Consider the following 21372-nt stretch of genomic DNA (forward strand, 5'->3'; position numbering starts at 1 on the left):
ATTGTCCCACTTACTTAACACAATATCTGAGTATTTACATAGCGTTTTTTTGTGTGGCTTTTTGGTCTTGCAACCATATCTTAGAAAGAGATTTTTTTTTAATACCTAGAGAAAACTGGTCAGTGCAATTGTATTTCTTTTTTTCCTGCCAATATGGAAAAATAAAGAGGCAACTGCTACATGGTGATGCATAGCATATTTTAAAAATCACACACAAAACATTTGTAGATCTAAACAGTGTATACATTATTCAGATATAACATGGAAAGGAGAGGGGCATCTCAGATAGCAGCTAGGTGAGGTCTAAGAAAAGGGAGACTTCCACTCAGGTTAGTAGAAATACTTTGATCAAACATTTCTCCCTTCTAATAAAGAAATATCCTGGGCCCAACCTGACCAGCAGGCACTTTACAAAGATTGCAGCACAACTTAAATCTGTGACCGCAGAGCCATACACAGCCTACTAGGAGCCTGGTATCTTTATAGTTTGTGCCATCCCAGGCAGGCAGCAAAAACAGGCAGATTAAGCTGCTGGTTGGCTGTGTTTTGCCAAGTGGGTCAAAGTTGTACAGCCCTGTAATAAAAAGATAGAATAGTCCCACAAAAGTAAATTAAAGCTTTTGCCAGCATCTTCTGGAAGATTTACAGTAAGAAAGAAAAAGAAAAGAAAAAGAAAAATAAGGTGCCAACAACAGAAGTCTCTCCATCTTGATCCTTCTTTCTTTCACAATCTTTGGACTACTGCAGATACCACCTGGCAAATCCCTGAGAGGAATCATCATTTGGCAAAGAATGTACATTTTCCTTGTAAATGCTCCACAAGAATCGAGCAACTCTTTCTAGGATCAATACTGTAAAGACTTAGTATAAAAATTCATTCCAGTCCCCAAGCCCCTACAGTTTTTATAGCAAAGCACATAGAAATGTTACGGTGGGTTTCTTCAACCACATACTGTATGTAGTTTCTAAATAAGATCTCTTCAGACCAGAAGCCGTGTTGCATGGCAGCAAGCAGACCCTTACAGTCACAGCTTTTAGTAACATAACTAATCTCATTATCTATGAAACCATCACCCATACTTTAAAAGGCAAATATACCCCAAGAAGTTTTAGTCAAATCAAGCAATATTGGGGGAATCTTTACAGAACTGGTCCCTTTGCAAAGGCCTTTATTTTATATCACATCACAATCCTCTAGAAAGTGCAGCTTCATGTTTTAAGATTCCAAAATTTTTTTTAAAGCACTGCCTGAGGAGCTACATTGGAATTTGCCCAATTAAAAATTGAGAGAACTTTATATTGTTACAGAAACACTGGCAAAACAAAGTCTTCCACAAAAATACCACAATATATAGAGAGAGATATTAAAGTGTATATGTTAGAAATAGTGACTGTTACAACAGTGTAAAACAGAATAAGAATCCATTATTTTTGTATAAAATATATACATAAACAGATGCCATGGTACATATTGCCAAACTGCAGTAGATTATGTAAACAATTTTATCCTTTGCAGATGTTAAGAGTGTGCTGAGAAATCTATTAGGATCAAGAATAAACCTAATCAGAAAGACTGCGTTTGGAATTTTTGCTGCAGAGCAAGACCATGAAACAATGTTGTCAAATATTTACATATAAAAGCGACGACTACAGTCTCTGGCTCAGAAACTGGCCACCTTACCAGCAACCAAGACAACCAAGCCATGCTACACATGGGGCTAGGGATATTTTTTGTGGCAACCCCCCCCCCCCAAGAAAAATACACATACATAACACACAGAAAATAAAGGAGTACCTTGTTTTGGCACAATGGTGTATCAATGGTATAGGCTTTCATATGGCAAATAAAATTGTTTCTGGAAAAAACTGGCTAATTTTGCAATGGTGAAAAATTGGGCTTGCAACATTAATAACATTTGTTAGGCCACTTGCAAAATCAGAAAGATGTTTCCATTTAAGAACTCTGGCATAGCCAGCTGCTCCCCTGCTGTTTAAAGAAGGGCAGTGATCACCCATATAGAATGTGGAGCACCAGATCTTTATAGTCCTTTAGAGAACTGGGTGCCAAGAACCTGCAAAACAGGATCACCTTGCCACATTCCCTGCCATTATGGATTAGATGTGATGTCATGAAGCAGGTTCTAACCATATTTAAAACATAGCAACGATATACTGTGGAGTTCTGGTGCATTGGTAAGTTTAGGCTTTAAAAACAGACAAGGTAGGTCCCTCTACTTCAGTCTTTGATCATTCTAAGTTCAGCTGGACTGTATTTTGTGGAAGTTGCAGCATGGAAGCAGACACACCATGGTCTTCTCCCAACAGGGCTGCTAGTATATATGACTAGGTCCTCAAAATATGCACTAGGAAATTGTTCATTCTGAGGCAACAAACCAGGAGATTATATAATATATATTCCAAGCAGATAATTTCACTGTTAAGTGGGTAATTGCCATCTATACATGAACTTTACTTGGCACAAATGTCAATGTCAATCAATACTTGACTTGTTAACTCTCTCACCAATATTCATTTCTCAGCAGAAAATGTGCTCAAAATCTCTTAAGGAAACAACAAAACGTGTTTTAGGTAATGAAGTCTTCCCTTACTTAAATACTTCTTCTACTTCGTCCTAAATATAGAAATTTACAGTGTGCATAATATAAAAAATTAGAAGATTCCAGCTTCACAATGGATTTCTGTGGCAGAATGGCACAAGTGCAACCTAAGATCTGGTTTGCAGTAGTATTGGTCCCAGAAAAACCAGTGTCTCTCTCTAAATGTCGGTTTGTATCCAGTTCCAATAATTTTATCTGCTACAGAAAATTTAATTTAGCAATTATATTGAACTAACTTTCATTTGCTAGGTACTTAGGAGGAATAAGAGTGTTTGGCATAAAATAGGAAATGCAACTTGCAAGCTTTCAGCTGAAGCCTATATATATCTATTCTGAAATAAGTCCAATGGGTTCAATTGGCCTTGCTCTCAAACAAATGTATACAGGTTTGCAGCCATGGTTGCACTGTCAAATTTTTTTGCAAGGCCCAGTCTCCAGAAACACTGCCCTGCCTGGGCTTCACTGAAGTGAATAAAACTTGCAATTACTTTGATATACAGTACTGCTTTCTGTACAAACCTTTACAGTTTGATGAACATATGTTCCTCAGCCACAATTAGTAGGATTTAAGGGGCAAGAGGGGAATTGGTGAAAGTGAAAGAGAACGAAACCCAAATGTTCAATTTGTGAACATTGTTTAGGAAAAATTATCAGGATGAAGAGCAAGGTACCTCTTGGTGAATGACAGCTGCTTTTAAGGGTGTGGAATTCCTGATATGTCATCTGGGATGGTAGATGAATGGAAATATGGTTCAGGTTTACTCCTGACAATGACATAGACTCTAAAGAGAATGCGTCTATTTTCAAAAATGGCTTTAAAATTTTACATCTATGATTTATTGGGGATAAAGTGTTGTCTACTAAAATTTTGTTCCTTTTCAAGATTTTCCAATTAGTGTAAGAAAATGAAGCTTGGTTCTCAAAGTACTTTCTGGTAACAGCTCCATTAATTTCAGTACCATTTATTTCCTTAAAACAATCTATCCAGCTATTTAAGGGCCTTTAGAAAGTGAAATATGGGATTCAGGGCAGCTTGACATGCCATCAACTACAACTGAAGATTCTACAGTAATTACCTCTACTTCTTCCAACCATCATTGATGGCCTGCTCTTAAAATGTACATACAGTACTACATAAATCCCAAGGAGAGGGAAAAAAGTGCTCAAGGCTTCACAAAACAAACCCCAAAACCAAGGCACAAAAAAGAAAAAAAAGATGGGGGAGCTTTATACATGCTGACCATGACTTAGCATAAAAACCCACACATTTGGTACACCAGTGTTCTGAAACATGAGATTATTAGGACAACTGCTGCCTTGTATGGTAAATAATTTTTTCATTTATCTTCATAGTTGCAATCTAACAAGTCCTGGTTGTTCATTTCAGTAAAAGGCAAAGATATATGATCACAATGATGTTCTCATAGTCCTGGAGTTCAGTTCACTCTGCTTTGAACTCCCTATTTTGTAGGTGTGTTTTCTATTTCTGAATCTGAAAATAAACAGGAGATTACATACATTAGAAACAGAAACAGCAAAGCTCTGGTTTATATTTTCCCCACAGGAACTCTCCTACAATACAATTTTGTTCAAGCATCCATATTTCAGCAAAGAGCATCTGTAATCCAATTAAGGCAATCCTAAACACACTTTATGGGAAGCAAGATCTATTGAACTGAATTGGATTTACTTCTGAGGAAGCATGCAGAGGCTCAAGCTGCAAGAGGCTCAAGCTGGGGTCATTTTAGAACTGACACTTGCCGAAGGAGAGCATTTAAGACAATATCCTCACTCAGATACATCCTTTTGTTTTTCAGCATTCAGCATCCACAATGGGAAAGCATTATGTACAATGTTTTTTTCTTTTTTTGAGATTAAAATGTATTTTTATTTTAAAAAATCTTGGTTTAACATTTTTACAGATCAGTTTCATTTGTTGAGACATTAGTGTTACATTAGGAAGAAAAGGGGGAAAGAGGTGGAGGGGGGAAAGGCAAATGGGGTTGGGGTTGGGTGGCGATGTTTCTATTTTACTTAATGTATGTGTGGGGTTTTGTGTCAGTGTCACTTGTGCAGGTTCTCTGCTATTGGCTTGTTTTCCTTTGGTGGTGAGAGAGGTTGGGGTTGGCCTAGCGTGTGGTCGTTTGTGATTGGCTGTGGTGAGCTTTGTTTTCATGTGTGAGTGGGGTGGGTGGGTGTTTTGGATCAGGTTAGCCATATTGATTTGTATGCTGTTGGTGGATTCTTGTTGTTGTCTTGTTGGGCTGTGTATGTGATAAAGGGGAGCCATACCGGGGTGAAGGCGTCTTCTGTTTGTCTCCGTGTCAGTTTCAGCTTCTTGGTTAATTTTCTAGTAGGGCTGTTTCCCATACTATTTGGTACCATTGGTCCATGCTTACTCCTGACAGGTCTCTCCAGTGTCTGGTTATGTTTCTGGCTGCTGAAAGCAGGTGGGTTATGAGTTCTTTGTGATGTAAATGGGCGTTATTGTCTTGGAAGATGTTTAGTAGGGCCGATTCTGGGGTGATTTCTAATACATTATGTACAATCTGAACACTTTATTCCCTAACAGTAACACTGGTTTATCGTAATAGTAGTATTATTGTCATGATTGGGGTGTATGGGGTGCTAGGGGAGGGGCAGTACCTCTGGTGAAAGGAGGTGATGGTGGCTTCATAACTGGGCAGAAAGTGAGATGGCTGCTTTGCAGTTTAAATGCTTGGGAGGAGGAAGATGCCAGAGGTTACCATGGGTGGGGTCGTGTTCAAGGGGGGCATTCCACAAAAGGAGGGGAAGAATGCAGTAGGGCCATGGGGTGAAAAGCGGAGATGCAGAATAAAAGAGAGAAGTGGCTTCAGAAATAGAATTAGGATGGTGAAAAGCAAGCTTAGTAGTTGACTGGGGTGGGAAGTAGATGCTCTAAACATCAGGAAAACCGTTATGACATTGAGAGCTGTTCGACAGTGGAACGGTCTCCCTCATTCCTTTGAGGTTTATAAGCAGAGGGATGGCCATCTGTCATGGATGCTTTAGCTGAGGGTCCTGCAGTGCAGAGGGTTGGACTAGATGACCCTTGGGGTCCCTTCCAACTCTACAATTCTATTATTCTAGAGTGTTCATGTGGGAAAGGCAGAGGGAGTGGTGAGCAGAGCAAGCAGGGGCAAAGTACCTAGTAGTATATAAGAACCTTAAAGAAACAAACTTATTTTCCTTTATGGTTTGGTTTAGCTCCTAGCATCCTGTTGAAGCTTGCATAGCATCTAAGTAGATTTGACATTCTGCCTCCAGGCCAAAAGTTCATTATACTCCATGACGTCAAAAATACAATGCAAGGGGGAGCTTTATTTTAGTGAAATGTGTTTACCCTTTAACTCGCAGCATCTCTTCAAACGTTTCTGGCAGAGGATTCCCATAACTCTCTGGGAGGAACAGGGTGAGAATCCCTATCAGCACAGTCAGACTGCCCATGACGATATAAGGTAGAAATCTATCATAGGCACCTGGTGAGAGACAGAAGTTCCAAAGTTTAGATTATATTCCAATATAGTTACAGAAGAACTGAAGTAATTATTACTTTATCATATTTGCATACTGTCCTTCCTCTAAGGATACCAAGGCAGCATGCATGGGTTTATCCATTTCATCCTCAACAATGTTCTTATGAGGTAGGCTAGGTTAAAATACAGTGAATATTTCAAGATATGGCGGGGGGGAGGAGAGAATTTCATATTTTAACATGAAATTAGCCAATTTGGACTTCCTGAAACAATATGCAAACTGAAATGCGGTTATCCTTCAAAATTCATACTTCTCTGAATTTTGCAGTTCTCCAACCCCCCCCCAAAATGTGAACACAAATATATACATACTCAGTTTGCATAAAAATATATACATTGGTAAAAGCATAATCAAAAATTGCACTGTATGAAGGGAAATTGCTTGCAAAATGTGTATTAGGAGAAATGTGAAGTAAAATGCTGATAAATATCAATGAGAACAAAACAAAAAAAAGCAAACTGATGTGAAAATGTTACAAACTGAATTTAAGGTTATTAAAAAAAATAAAAACAAAGTGAAAACAAAGCTGTCAGATTATCCATCCCTAGTTTAAGGTCATTCAGTTTCATAATCCTAAATTAGATGGGAACTGGGAAGTGAAGGTTGTTTTAAAAATGTAGCTCAAATGCATAATAAATAATAATTACATTACTGCATGTTGGAAGTTTGAGGGTAAGTGTTTTGAAGCAAGGGGTGACTCATGGATAAGGCAGTCAGAATTGAACTTATGCAACAGCTACCTAGAGATGACAGAAAAGTGAACTGCAAGATTCTTAAAATGATAGGAGACTTCTTACCAAGGTAAACAAAGTAAGGAGCAATGATGCTGCCCACACGGGATGACATGGAGGTGGCACCTACGGCCATGTTTCTTACTATGGTTGGATAGAGCTCTGCGGTGTAAACATAAAGCATAGAGAAGGCAGACGTGATGCCAAATTTCCCCAACATCACCAAGATAACAGACAGGAGGTTGAGGCCTGCAGAAAAACAGAAACGGAGTCATAAGACCTCTATTATTATTCACCACCTTTCCAGAAATCCTCCTTTTATCCCAACTATTCTTACTTATCCTACAAACTGTTTTAAATGTTGCTAAGAGCACTGCAGCATGTCAGCATATATGCCTTGTTGGTTAGTGGTACCTGTAAATACTTGATTTACACAACAGGTCTGAGACTAAGCTGCAGGTATACTAGTTCCAATAGCTAAATGTAGAAAATCAAATTAACCATAATAGCATTGAATGCACCAAATAAGTTTCTTAACTATTTAACATTGAACATTTGTTATATAGGCAGGGCCATTAAGAGGTGTGCCTTCATCCATGATATTAACCTTTGCCAGAGTTAGACAAGGCTGATGGGAGTTGTGGTTCAAAACATCTGAAGGCTGCACCATCACTACCAACCAGAGACTTGTCATTTTCTGCATGGGTGCAAGTAAATGAAGGCACTAAGAAGGCAAGGACCTGGTCCAGTCAACCTCTGAGCTACATAGCTTTCATTTATGCACATAGATAGGACTAGGAAGTGAAGTTTTCATGCTTCAAATCCCTGTTAGAATAAATGCATGATGATACGTCCTAAAGTACAGAGGAAGCAAGTCCATAATCTAACTTGTAACATGGATAAGCGACTAGGATAATGGAGCTAAACAAAACTCAAGGATACTTAGCTCAAGTTGGTCTTTTCCAATACCCAATCCTCTAGCAGAGTCTTTACACCAGGGGTGGGGAACCCTAGGCCCAGGAGCCAAATATGGCCCTCCATGCCTTTATGTGTGGCTCTCGGGACACTTCCCTGACCACAGCCTTCACTGGCCCAGCTGCACACCCTCAAGTGTTTTTGTCTGCCTAGAATATGTCCTTGAACTTTGTTAATGCCTCTTGCTTGCCCAGATGGAGGATAGGGCATTGCATGTAGTCCAGTATATAAAGTTTATGCTTCACGCTTTTGCCTCAGCCTAAACACTGCCATCTGGTGCTCAGAAGGTTGCCCAGTAAGAAATGTGGCAATTGAAATGAAAAATGTTCTCCACCCCTGCCTTGCACAGTACGGTCAAATATCAACACATCTATAGCATTGGTGGGTGTTCATACTTGGAGGTACCAGTTGAATGAACAGAATAACTCCTCCACCCAAGAAAAGGGTGCCAGCTATTGAATAACGCCGAGGTAAGGTTCGGAGCAGAAGCCAAGCAATCACATAGGCTGGAACCTCAATTACTGCTGACAGGAAACAATTGAGGTAGGCATCTCCATGTAGATTGGGGGTGTTGAGTGACAAGCCAAAGTAGCCAATAGATGTAAACATCCTGGAATAGGAAAGGGAGAAATAATAATAATGTGCCTTGATGTTCAAAGTATTAGCCAATACAACAATAGCTAGTTATTTTCTACGCTACCATTCCATGGAGCAACACTTTGTTTTAGAATGTATTTGTGGTTTTAAACTTTTTTGTATACTGCCCTGAGATCCATTTTCAGATACAGAGTGCTCTACACATTTTAAAAATAAATAAAACAAAATGTTTTCATCCCAAAAGACAAGCATAACACTTGCCTTACCAATCAGACCAAAGGTCACTGAGCACTACTCTCAGTCAGAGGCAAGTAGTAACAACATTTACAGAATTTTGCCCCTGCAAAAGGTATAGCTAAGACACTTTGGACATTTTCTAGCCTTGATTTTATTTTCTTGTTTGAAATAAGAAGTTTTAAATAAGAGCCTCTATACTAGGCCCAGCCATGGAAAGAAATTTTCTAGCTTTTAATCCTGACATATGTAGGAAGGTAGGAACCTTATCAGGTTTCTGTTACCCAAGGTCTCAAGCCAGGAGTGGAGAATCTGTTGTTGGATTCCAAGTGCATCAGCCCCCACCAGCAAGGCCAATGGTCAGGGATGATGGGAACTGTAATCCAACAACATGTGGCAGGTCAAAGATTCCCTAGGCCTGAGTTGCACTATATGAGATTTTCATGAGCAGGGAGAATTATTATTTTTTGTGGCTGTTCTGCAGTTGCTATGTAACTGAGGGGGCTTTACTCTGAAGATGAAATGTGGTCTAATAGATACTCATTATCTGACTCAGTTACCCACATCCATGCAGTGCCAGCATTTGTTACAGCTCTTTGTAAGAAGTGCTTTCATTAGTAACAGCTCTGAATCTTCAAAATGGTCTGGATTTCCTAATGGCCATTTAGTAAGCTAAGTATACTAAGCCCACAACATTTAACTTGTCTGCATTCAGCTTTACATGCATGCCAAAATGAAGGGGGTGGGCAGAAAGGAGGCAGGGTTCTGGGGAAATTATTTTGACAATCCCACCTGCCATTGAACCCAGTGGGTTTCTACTATATGTGATTTTGGCTTTAGGCACGATCTTCAGAACGTAAACCCTGTGTAAGTTGTGGACTTACTGTACCTCAAGCGGGTGCATTTTTTCCTCTTGTTTCCATCTTGTAGAAACGTTCAAGAATGTTTAGTAGTTTTAGTGCAAAGAACAAGGAAGCAGCTATTTTGGAATTCCCTGACCTGGGAGGCCCATTTGATTTCTTCGTTTGTCTCAGCTGTTTGCTTTTTAGTGAAGACATTTTTATTCTGATAGGTATTTGACCTGCCAGGATGAAGAATTTTAGTGGGCAATTATTAGGTTTGTTTTGGTTTTTAAAAAGACTATTTTCCTTGACTGTTTTTCTTTTATTGAACATTGCCAGACATAATTGTTGTTACTGGGCCACTTCTGCATGCATTAAGGGAGTAGCCCCCACCACTGTCCTCAATTTCATAAGGAATCCATTTAATATCGCAGAGGCTAGAAACATGTAGAAACTAAATATTCCCACAATTGCAGTAGACTGCTGAGCAACTCGCAAAATAATGTATGTTGAATTTGAACCTGCTATTTAAACACTTAGGTAGGAATTTGAACAACTCAGTTCATACATGGTTTGCAGTGTCCATATTCCCTTGATCCTTATGTGCTTTAGAAACATACACACACTTACCACAAGAGAAGAGAAAAGACAGTGATAGTTGCAATATTTCGGGTTCTGAACAAGTCCAGAAGTAATCCTTGCTGCTGCTTGGCCTTCATATCTTGTATCTTAGGAGTGGGGGAAAAGAAAGTGAAAATGATTCCCAAAAACAAAACAAGCTTAAAAGCCCTCAGTACCCAAAATGGGAAACAATTGTGATCAGGGCAGTGGTGCAAAAAAACTGAAGTCATGAAATAGGATTCAAGTTAGCTGGAAATCAGTTGTTAGATACAGGTAATCCACTATCATATGTCTAAGGGAAGTTCTGAGACACCATTACATTTCTGAGTCTGATTTCTTCCCCTTTTGTAGTGGTCCTGTTATCAAATGTATTCTTTTGTTCACTGCAGTATGTCAGCTACCTATTTTATGTGTAAAATGAACACAAGGCTAGAATTGTCCCGCTCTGCCTTTTTCTTTTAGCAATAGTAAAGCCATTGGTGGAACCAAGTTCAGAATTCAAGGTAAGGTGCAGAAGAGGGTTACAGGTTAGAAATCTACCTTACAGTAGAAAGCTAGATGAGTTCAACTCAGTTAGGAGTGGGGAACTGGATCCAGCCAGTGGGTCAGGTCCTTATTACTACCCTTCATGGGCCAACTCTGATAGGCTGGCAGGACGGCCCACCTGTCAATCACTTGATGCCACATGGAATCAGGTGACCTGTTTTCCTTTGCCCATAGCAGACTAGAGCAACCAGTTGGCCCTTGCACATGTTTCTACAACACTGCTCAGAGACTAAGGGAATTTAAGTGAGTTATTTTACTAACACATTAGCAACAGGTTAGAAAGTCACAGGTTGCCAATTAAAAAATAATAATCTAATGCTAAACACCATTTTATCTCAGTGAAAATATTTTTCAAAGCTAATGATTTGCCCACCAAACTGAGATCCTTATTTTTACTTCTTTGCTGAAAGCATCCAAAGATCTTGCCACAAAGAACAGGCAAACAAGACACACCTATCTTTCAGCAAATTAAGAGAGTTCTTGCTGCTAAAGTAATCAGAGCTGGCCCAAGACATTTTGACAGGTGAGGAAGACCCTAAAATAGTGCCCCCCTCTCTGCCAGGGAAGAAGGGGTGAGTGAACAAGGCAGGGAAGAAAGAAAGACATCAGGATCTGCTGCCCCTGGGGATCCTGATGTCTGGCGGTGATTGCCTCACCTTGCCTCATGGGTGGGCTGGCCCTGAAAGTAATAATAAATGTAAGGACTGCATGAGCCATCAACTGCCAGTGGCACATATTTACTACTTATTAGTATGACAAATGTTCCAGTTGTGGCTTGTTTACTCTACTGGCTTATTGTAACCACAAAACTCGTTTGAAACAGTTACAAAGAAGGATCACAAAGTAGTCAAGCACATGGAAATATTTACCTCCACAGGATCTATAAGTATTGCTGGGGCTGGAACACCATTTATTTTGGCAGCCTTTCGAATAATAATTTCAGCTTCTTCAAATCTTCCTTGAGAGATCAACCACCGGGGAGACTCAGGAATGAGCCTGAAACAAGCGTCAAATAATCAAGCTGATATTTTTAAAACTATGAACTTGCTGGTTCAAAGGAACTTTGTAAGCCAATTACTTCCTTAGTTGGAGTTTGTAGATATGATTGAGCAGGCTATGTGTGTTTATGCATGTCTCTCCTGTTTGTGTGTTATGCAGGGAATGAGGTCTCTATTTCATATCAAAAAGGTGCATGAGGGCGAGGTGAGCCAAACTCTTCTTACCTCATGGCTATGTTTTATATGTCACAAATCATAAAAAGGTATTCCTCGTTTAATGTAATGCTAAATAAAAACAATCAGATCTGTTTCAGCAATGGGTATGGAGCATATCGATGCTTTAGAAGAGTATCATCAAAGTGTAGAGTTGGAAGGGACTCTGAGCATCACCAAGTCCAATCCCCTGCAATGCTGGAATATGCAGTTGTCCCATATGGGGATCAAACCTGTGACCCATGTAAAAGGAAAAGCCAAATAGTCTGGTTCTAAAGCACATTTGCCTCAATATTAATAATACTAAATTTCAGTAAAACTGAAAGTGTGTTTAAACAGCAGCTTTAATGTACAACAACCATTACTTAGGCTGTATACCAATGGTGGAGAACAGGATCCATCCAGCAGTCAGAACTTCAATTCCCCAATCTCCTGCGGGTCACTTTGGCAGGTGAGTGGGGAGGCACACCTGTCAAACAGTTCAGGTCGTGACATCAGGTGACTCAACTTCAAAGAAAAGACTTGGAAGTGCACTCTTAAGGGCATTCCAAATTCTTCCTTCCTTTGCAGCCTGGCTCGAAGTTAGGCTGAGCTGCAACTGAGGATACCTTCCAAAAGGGGCTGACTGCAAACCTAGCTGGGATTGGCACTGACTGCAAACCCTACTTACAGCAGGGATTATTGGAAATAGAGCTGTAGTGTGATGCTGGCCCTGATTTGACATCAGTAATATGGTAACGGTACAGATGTAATGTAGAAGTAGGCTTCGTGAGTGCTTTTTTCTTGCTTACATACATTTAAAAAAAATGAATCATAGTTCAAAAAAATGCTTTGGGCATGGCGTGTGTACACATCAATGCTCATTTACAATTTGGAGGAAGAGCTTGCTTTGACATTTTGAGGGCATTCTTTGCAGTGGCACGAAAACCTGCAAAACTGAATTGCAGCAGGAACTTAGCAAAATGAGGAAATGTTAGTAGTGCCATCTTGTGGGCTTGGCTGCTTCTCAAGCAGAATCCAAATGAAGTTAGCCAGGAACTGTGCATGTGATTAAGGCAAGTACATGCTTACTTCTCATTAAGGTTGAAATATCATTCTCATAAGTTGTGGCATTGCTTTCTTTCACAGGGGAAATGGTCCCTCTTTACAGAAAAACACTTCAGAAATTAGATATTCTAGTATCTGTAGAAAGTTTTGAATGATAAGAAACTGCTGTCCCCCCCCAAATGCTCAGATATTAATGTAAATGTCAATTCCTTTATAACAGAGATGAAATATATAGAATGTGCAAACCAAATGCTAGGATTTCACATTTGGACTTTCTAAGATTTTGACAACAGAAAGATGTTTTTATCCCTGTGGATCATTATGGATTTGTTTTCTGTTTTGCTGATTTGTTCATGGATAATACCCCAAAACACTACTTGTTCCTTCACTAGGACTCCTCTGTTCACAGAAGTCATCATAAGCTGGCACAAAATAACGGCCCATTCCTCTAATTCTGGCAAAGAACTGATCTGAACCCTACACAGCTACCGGTTCTCTTGCTCCCCCTTCCTTATGCGGTAGGGTGGTGCTACTCTCTCTCTCTCTCTCTCTCTCTCTCTCTCTCTCTCTCTCTCTCTCTCTCTCTGTGTGTGTGTGTGTGGTACTCATGATACTCTATGGGCCATTAATTGGCCAGGTAACAGTTGTAAATACTTGCAAAGCTTAGGAACTTTATCTAGGGTTAACACCCGAGGCATTTATGGGACTGGAATGCTAAGGACGAATACTACTGGTAGACACTGCATAAGCTTTTTCTAAATCTCTGTGAAAAGGAACATGGGAAGCTGCCTTATACCAAGTCAGTCCATTGGTTCATCCAGCTCAGTAATTATCCATGCTGACTCGCAACAGCTCTTCACAATATCAGCTAGGGGACATTCCTATCCCTGCCTAGGAACTTCAGACCTTCTGCATGCATGGCAAGTGTTCCATCACTGAGTTAGGGCAGTCTGCCATCTCTAGAAGGCTTGATAAAGAATGAGGTGGCCACTCATGACCATAAAAGAAAAAAATATAGTTTCTCACAAGTGCACTTTGATCTGATCTCATGTCAGGGGCTTTTGTACGGTATCATCTTATAGATACATTTCCAATGGGAATTTGAAAAGAACCATCTTTCCCACATACTTTTAAAAAATGCATAAATGCCACTTTTCAACCAAAATGTCCCCAAAGTAAGATAAAAACATTAGTTTTAATTAAGAACAACTGTTAAATGCTAAACATAGTAAATTCAAAACACAGTAATACTAAGCATAGTATCCAGGCAATATTTACTAGAAGCATGCCCTACTGAGCTCAATGGAGCTTATTTCCAGACACAAATATGTCACACTGTAGCAAACAAGTATTTAGATTTCTGCTGCAAACAAATTGGTCTGCACTGTAATTTAACCAATATAAAATAGGACTGATTTTCCGCAAGCAACCAAGGGGGGAGAGGAAAGAATTTCACAATAGCTTTATTTCATGAGCCCAATACTTTCTTGTTCAGGAATCCCGATGGTATAATGCACAGGTTCCTCTATCCAAACCCCACCGTATGTGCACAGAAGGAGAACCAAGCTCCGACAGGAAATGGGAGGTCTATGTGCATGTCCCTTATTACCATCCAGCTCCTTGCAAACTTTTGAGGAACATGAGCTTTAGTATATTTAGTGTTGTATTTTATTTTAAACTTAAGTTATTGTAGGTTTATTATTTATGTATTTATTTTAAATTATACACCACTTTGCACCTCATCTGGGCCTCAAAGCAGTTTACAAAGAATAAAGAAAATACAATACAATAAAATATAAATTAAAATGTTGCCCAGAGAATGTATGTTATGGGGTGACTAATACATACAGACATTCAGAGAAAAGGGCTGGATGGAGACACAAGAGGTCTGAAGCTCCCTCTATTTCCTATAATGCCCAGTCCACAGAGCTCAAAACCCTATACATGCAGGTGCTTGCCTGCAAGGATGTTTTTGTTTAATACAAAAGAGAAAAAATAATAAAAAGGCAGTAGTAAGGCATTTCTGTAACAAAGTGAATTAATTTGCTTAAACCTATAAAAACCATTAAACCACATTCTCTTTATCACCTTAATATTAAAACAGAGGCTGTTCACTGAGAGAGGATTCTACAAGTTCGGATCTATACATGAAAATAAGTTGAGAAGTTGTCTGTTTGGCATAATTCACTTCACATCACAGATCTTCTCTGAGCGTCAAGCTAAGCATAATAGGTCACCACTCTCTTGTATGCTACTTCACCAAGTCATGGACAAAATAACTCTAAATATATATATATGTATATATATAATCTCTTTTCATACTGAAACCACATAACCAGCCAGAAGCGAGTTCAGTGAGAATTTGTTGAAATTTGTATTGATTTGAAAAAAAAGGTGTAAAGGAAATGACTGCAACTGAAAGCCAAAAGAGAAATATCCAAGAGCACCTAAGAGGGGTAGTTTTGTGTACACACACAGGGGAATTAGCAAGTGTTGAAATGGCCAAGGCTGAAATGCATGAAAATCCAAGGGTTGTAGTGAACATGAGGGAAGAATGCATGGAAAACACAAAATTAACCCTCCTCCAAAAGGGGGGGGAGGAGAGAGAGTGCATTTTGTTTCCTGAGCATAATAACATGGCCACTCAAGCCAAAGTCTGCTTCCTACACCCTACATACTGTCTAATAATTACCTTCCAAGATTACTTTCCATTCTGGGACCCCTAAAGCTGTTTCTATAAATACCCATCTTCCAAGAAACTAGCTTCACATCTAAAGTGTATCAGGCAAACTGGAAAAGAGAGATTCCACTTGGATCTCAGATTGCTGCAACCCATCTCCTTCAATCTTATGTTATTTGGCCAGCAGAACTGGAAAAGGAGAGTACCTCTTTTTGGGAGTTTGCTACAGATACCTGTGACAGTCTTTTCAAAAATGTGGCCCATTATAAAATGTGGTCTCTTACTTTGTAGCCGCTGAATCACATGGACACTGGCTAGCTATGAGCTCAACAACTCAAGATTTGCAGGAACAAAAAGCAGGAAAATTAGAAGTGGAAGGAAGAACTATATGAAGACACAAGAAGTAACTAAAGGGAAAACTCTCTACTGCAACCACCATAGGATACAATACATATGGTAGCTAGCAGGATTTTGATTAAAACTATCTGCTGTTTTATTTTTGTGGAACCAAGGCTAAAAAGTAGGACATTTCAGGGAGTCAGGTCAACCCCAAGGCACATTTCTAATCTCTAACCGTCAGCTTTACCCTTCAGCAAACTGGCAAACTGATTAGCAGAGTAGAAAGCAGCTGGGACCAAGGTTGAACCACGTTTTTGTTTCAGCAGCTAAAGTGGGGGATTCATTTTAGAAGTTTCTCCCTAGCAAAAACACACATCAAACATCAGCCACCAGAAACTTAGGGAGAGGGCTTTGGTGGACAAGATTAAAGATGGAGGACACCTATGTAGAACTCAAACAAGTAGTCTGAGGTTGGGAGGAATGGAGTATGGGTGGAGAAAAGACACCATACACATTCCCTGTAGACTAAAATGTAATGAAGCAAAATTGCTTAACAGGGTAGCAGATTCTTAAAACCCTTTTAAAAATGCACAGTTCCTGTATATTAAGAGCATCTGAAACTGATGTGTTCACAATAGTGAAATTTTAAGGCCACTGCCAAATCATTATTTCAAGTCAACAAATCTAAAAAGTTGACTGAATCCTTCTCAGAAAATTAAAAATCCCCTTTGTTTGCAGCTGTTCCCACCTCACTCAAGCACATCAAAAGTGGGTGCAGAGATGGTCAAATACCGTTATCAATAGGTCTACAAGGTAGAATCTGTACTAGTTTTTCTAGCCTGTTGTAACTAGCCACCACTTGAATTACCACTGTGCAATTTCTAGGAGAGTGAATGCCTTATGTTCTGTCGCCCAGAACTTGGGAATAGGAGAAGGAAAGCAGATAATAGTATTCAAAAGTGTGTGTGTAAACAAAACAAAAGGCCTAATGCAAGAAAAAGAAAGAAACAGATCTGGGATTGCAGAAAGGCCTGAGGTAGTGGGGGGAAAGGCGTGTTAGCTATGGAGCAGAAGAGGTGGGGGGACTCAGAGAGCCCTGCGGTGGTGAAGGAAGCAGGGAAGAGAGAGTGTGCGCACTATGGGGTACAGAGAGAACAGGGGATAAATGAGTTAGCATAAATACATTAAATTAAATGTGATATGTCCCTCAAGAACATTTGAGCTGTACACCACATTTTAGAATCAACTTAACAGCTTTTTCAGTGAAGAGGAAAAATTATTAGCTGGAGGGTAGGGTGGGGTAGGGGAATAAAAAGGCCCATACTCCTGTTCATGTTATTTGGAGCAGACACCAACTATAGAATGAATAAAAAACTATTATTACTGAAATATTTAGTGCCAACATATTGCTAGCTACTGGAGAGAAAAATTCTGTCAGGGGAAATCCATGGGCACCAGGGCAGACAGGGGCAGATGAAGGGCAGAATTAGCCCAGGAGCAAAGTGTTGGGAGTAGTGTGGCTCTTCTTCTACTTCACCATCTGAATACCCTACTAGTGAAAATAGCTATAGCATTAAGCTGCTACAAATGGTGATGCTGGAATAAACTTAACATCACATCCCAAACTGAGCAGTAATGCAGGAGCGAATACCAAGCAAAACATACACACCCAGTCCAAGACAGGTACATATGTGTTTTCAATATTTTTCTGGTTTTAGAAGTTGAGTTAGATTCAGCATCCGTGTTAAGAATCATTAGGTCATTCAAAGGTTTTTAGGGAGCTATTTCCCCCCCTAAAGATGAACTTGCAATGCCTTCCCCAATCTCTCACTATGCCTAGATATGTCAGAGTTGCAAACAAGTAAATAGGCTACATATATCAAATACAGTGGTACCTTGGTTGTCGAACGTAATCCGTTCTGGAAGACCGTTCCTCTTCCGAAACGTTCAACAACTGAGGTGCAAAGGGCGCTTGGCAAAGTCAGTGGAGGAAATTGAAAAAAATGCAGCAGAAGCTGTTTGACTTTGGAGGCATATTCGAAAACAGAAACATTTTCTACTGGGTTTTTGGCGTTTGAAAACCGAAACATTTGGCTTCCAAGATGCTCGAAAACCGAGGTACCACTGTACATACAGAAGGTATCCAACTGAAATTATATAATGTGATCCGGAAGATTTAACCACTACTTTTCTATGACTACTATTGGAGGAGCAAGGTGAATTGTCTATTTTATGTAATTTATAACAGATATTTCAGGAAATTTTTTAGTTGTAACTATGAAGAAAATGGGGATGGAAGAAAATTAGAGAAAGGGAAAGGTTGTACAAGTGTGCTCATCTAGTAAGATTCAAAAAAGGCAATAAAAAAAGCTGGAGGAAAAAGAATAAGAAAAGAGAGAAATAATTTCAAAATTGCATTGAAGAGCCGGCACAGGATGCACTCACCCAAGCTACCAGAGTCAGTCAGGCTCTAAAAAGAAAGATAATTTATCTGTAAAGAACATGTTCGGCATTGAAGACAATTCTGTTCTCTGCAACCAAAATGCCAGGGGTGGGGAATATATCCACAGCAACCAAAGGCTGTTAAAATCCTCCAGCTGGTTATATAACAATGCAAGTTGAAGGCTATCAGCTACAGATGACACATTTCTGAAGCTGAACGCCTTTCAAACATTAAGACTCACCACCACAGTGGAACGCAGCAAACCCCAGGTACAGTAAGAGCCAGTAGCAGCATCCGCCATTCTCTGATGAAGTAAGCAAATAGTGGCAGCAACATGTAGCCAATTGCAAAAAATATGCAAACTCCTAATGTAGAGAATATAATACGAACTGATTTGCCAAGAATTTCTGTGCCTGTTCAAAACAAGGAGTGTGGGTTAGCATCTTAACTCTCTCCCCCCTCTTTAAAAAAAAGTTACTCGAAATATTCTATTGCATTTTGAAAAATGAATACAGTCTTTAAAATGGAGCCATTTGTCCTAGAACATTTCAAGAGAAGTATGGCCCAGAATTAAGCTATGCTTGTAACTATGGTTTAATGTGTAAGATAGGATATAATGCTGGGGGAGGGGGAAGAAATGGGAGGGGATTATCAAACACAGCTATAACATTATTAAGAATCTGTTTCAACCTCTATTAAAAAATATCAGAATTGCCTTTGCTAGGTTTGACCAAGGTTCAGATAATCCATTATTATGTTCCTAACACCAGTGAATCATATCTCTCTAGACACTCAAAAGTAGAGCACGAAAGTAAGAGTCATTCCATTTGTAACCATAGCTTAGATCCAGAGATGTCTTGTGCAAGCGAAAAAGCAATTCTGCTTGAGAAAAGCAGCCCTCCCAATTTCCTCCAATTTTCGCAGCCTACAGCAGTGCATTGTAGCCCAGCCCATTCGGCTCCAGAGGGGCTGCTGACCTCCAGGAGAAGATTTTGCAGGGACCCAGATGGCTTTTTTGGCGGGGAGTCGGGATAGCCCTGTCATACAAGCAGAGTCCCATTTGATCCTATCTCAACCCTACAACTAGTATTAAGTCTAACAAAAATGACTAGATGTTTGCCCTACTGTGAGTGCTGAAGACCGCTCCCTGCAAGGCCCTTTCGACCTGGCCTTGGGGGCAGGGCCAGACTCATCCTGCTCAATTTCAGAGATTTCTGGGAGGCCAGAGGGACACTGCCCTGCTGTGAATGCTGAAGAGCCCAGACTCACTGGAACAAACTCTGGGGTTGCGTCAAATGTTGAAAAATGCTTTAAAATGCTTTAAATAAGAAAAATAATCTTAATTTTAAAAACAGAAAATAAGGGCTATAATATCCAAATTTATAATGAGATTTAAGTAATACTTTGGTTCACTCTGAAGAATAATAAAAACACCTGCCACATTCCCCAATAACCATCTGTAACAGAAAGCTTTGAAGAAGGGGGGAACTTCCTGGTGCCAGTAATTCTGTGAAGACTATGGGGGCTAATGAATTATTTCTTTGGTGAACCTTCAGTGTCATTAAAAATACACTTATCATTTAGGTAGTCCTTTAAAATATTCAAAGTCCTTCACATACATTGGCCTAAACCAGGGAAAAAGATGGGATATGAATAAATTCTTCTTTTTCTTCATCACTCCAAGTATACATTCATGAAACTGTTAGGGCCATGGAGTTGTTAGTGCCCCCAATGCAGGCAGAAATGTGTCCATCTGTGGAGAGGGGAAGCAGGGTAGGTAACTAAGGGCAGCCCCCTCTACAATTCTCTCTCCTCTTGAACAGTTGATCGGAACAATCACACATTTAAAACTGGGTTTCCTAAGTGCAGTCCTAGCAGCTGCATCAAAAGAGGGAAACCAAGCACAAGGTCTCTGAGGGATTATCTCAGCAATTCCCTCAACAAGCGAAGGAAGAAAGGTCCATATTATTATTGTCATGAAAGTGCATATTACTATTATTCCCATATTGGGGACTGGGAGAATACTTTTGTGTAAAACTCCCTAGTGAGTTTGCAGCTGAGGCAAGATTTGAATTAGGGACTTCACACACTTAGCCACTATGCTACATCATCTCTTACAGTACAATTGCCATTGATACTCATAAATCTGTACCATTATGCAGTTCCTTCTCTAAGATGAAGTCACATTACTATTTTGTATTAGGCCCTTTTCCAGTTTAGCATCCAGCAAGTTCAAAAATCAAGACGGCCAAACCTAGGGAATCTAATTATTGTTTAACCTTTAAATTCCCGTTTCATAGGTATCTCATCACAATAGGCCACCCCATGACTGAAAGAAGGCCATTGTGTAAACCCAGTCAGAAATCTTGTAAGATATGAGTGATGAACCAACTGGTGCAGCAAATTTTATATTTTCTTCAGTTCTGTGAAGAACTTTTCTCTGAAGCAGTTTATGGAAAATGAAATAATCAAGTATGTTTACTGGTGACAAGATTCTCAACAATGGGTACCTGAGATTTTGTCATTGAATCCTGCATTTCAGTTCACAATTTCTTATTATGAAGAAGACTGAATTCAGCAGAATCAAGTGGATGGTTCAGATGGATTTTTTGGGAGGTGGGGCGGGTCTCTATCTCTCTTTCATCCACCCACCCACTCCTACCCCCTATTTTACAGTATGCCTTACACATTATGAAACAACTTTGTATGTTCTGGAATGAATTAAGAAAAGAGGCTCCAAAGTTGCATACAAATCAGTTTCTATAAAATATATTACGTGATTCTTAGCTAGTAAATGTATTTGTTTGATTTCTGTACATATTTGAGTTCTCCCTTTTCTCTTCATTTCCTGCACTTGTGGCCTCCTTAAACACATTTTAAAAACACAAGTTTGTAATGCTGGAATTGTGTGGAATCGTTTCATAAATTAT

At 39.6% G+C, this 21372-nt stretch overlaps 1 protein-coding gene across 1 annotated transcript in view; it reads right to left on the reverse strand.

Moving 5' to 3' along the window:
- Window positions 1-3829: 3829 nt before the first annotated feature.
- The window catches only part of LOC128407855 (solute carrier family 22 member 4-like), a 53235-nt gene continuing 35692 nt past the window's right edge, over window positions 3830-21372 (reverse strand). The window contains exons 4-10 of the mRNA XM_053376760.1: window positions 18684-18855; window positions 11592-11718; window positions 10186-10283; window positions 8278-8492; window positions 6974-7156; window positions 5983-6118; window positions 3830-4110 (exon numbers count right to left, since the gene is read on the reverse strand). Of these exons, the coding sequence (XP_053232735.1) occupies window positions 4026-4110; window positions 5983-6118; window positions 6974-7156; window positions 8278-8492; window positions 10186-10283; window positions 11592-11718; window positions 18684-18855 (1016 nt within the window). The 3' untranslated portion in view covers window positions 3830-4025. The remainder of the gene's footprint in view (window positions 4111-5982; window positions 6119-6973; window positions 7157-8277; window positions 8493-10185; window positions 10284-11591; window positions 11719-18683; window positions 18856-21372) is intronic.

Source organism: Podarcis raffonei, chromosome 2, assembly GCF_027172205.1.
Source record: "Podarcis raffonei isolate rPodRaf1 chromosome 2, rPodRaf1.pri, whole genome shotgun sequence".
In the NCBI taxonomy this organism is placed as follows: Eukaryota; Metazoa; Chordata; class Lepidosauria; order Squamata; family Lacertidae; genus Podarcis; species Podarcis raffonei.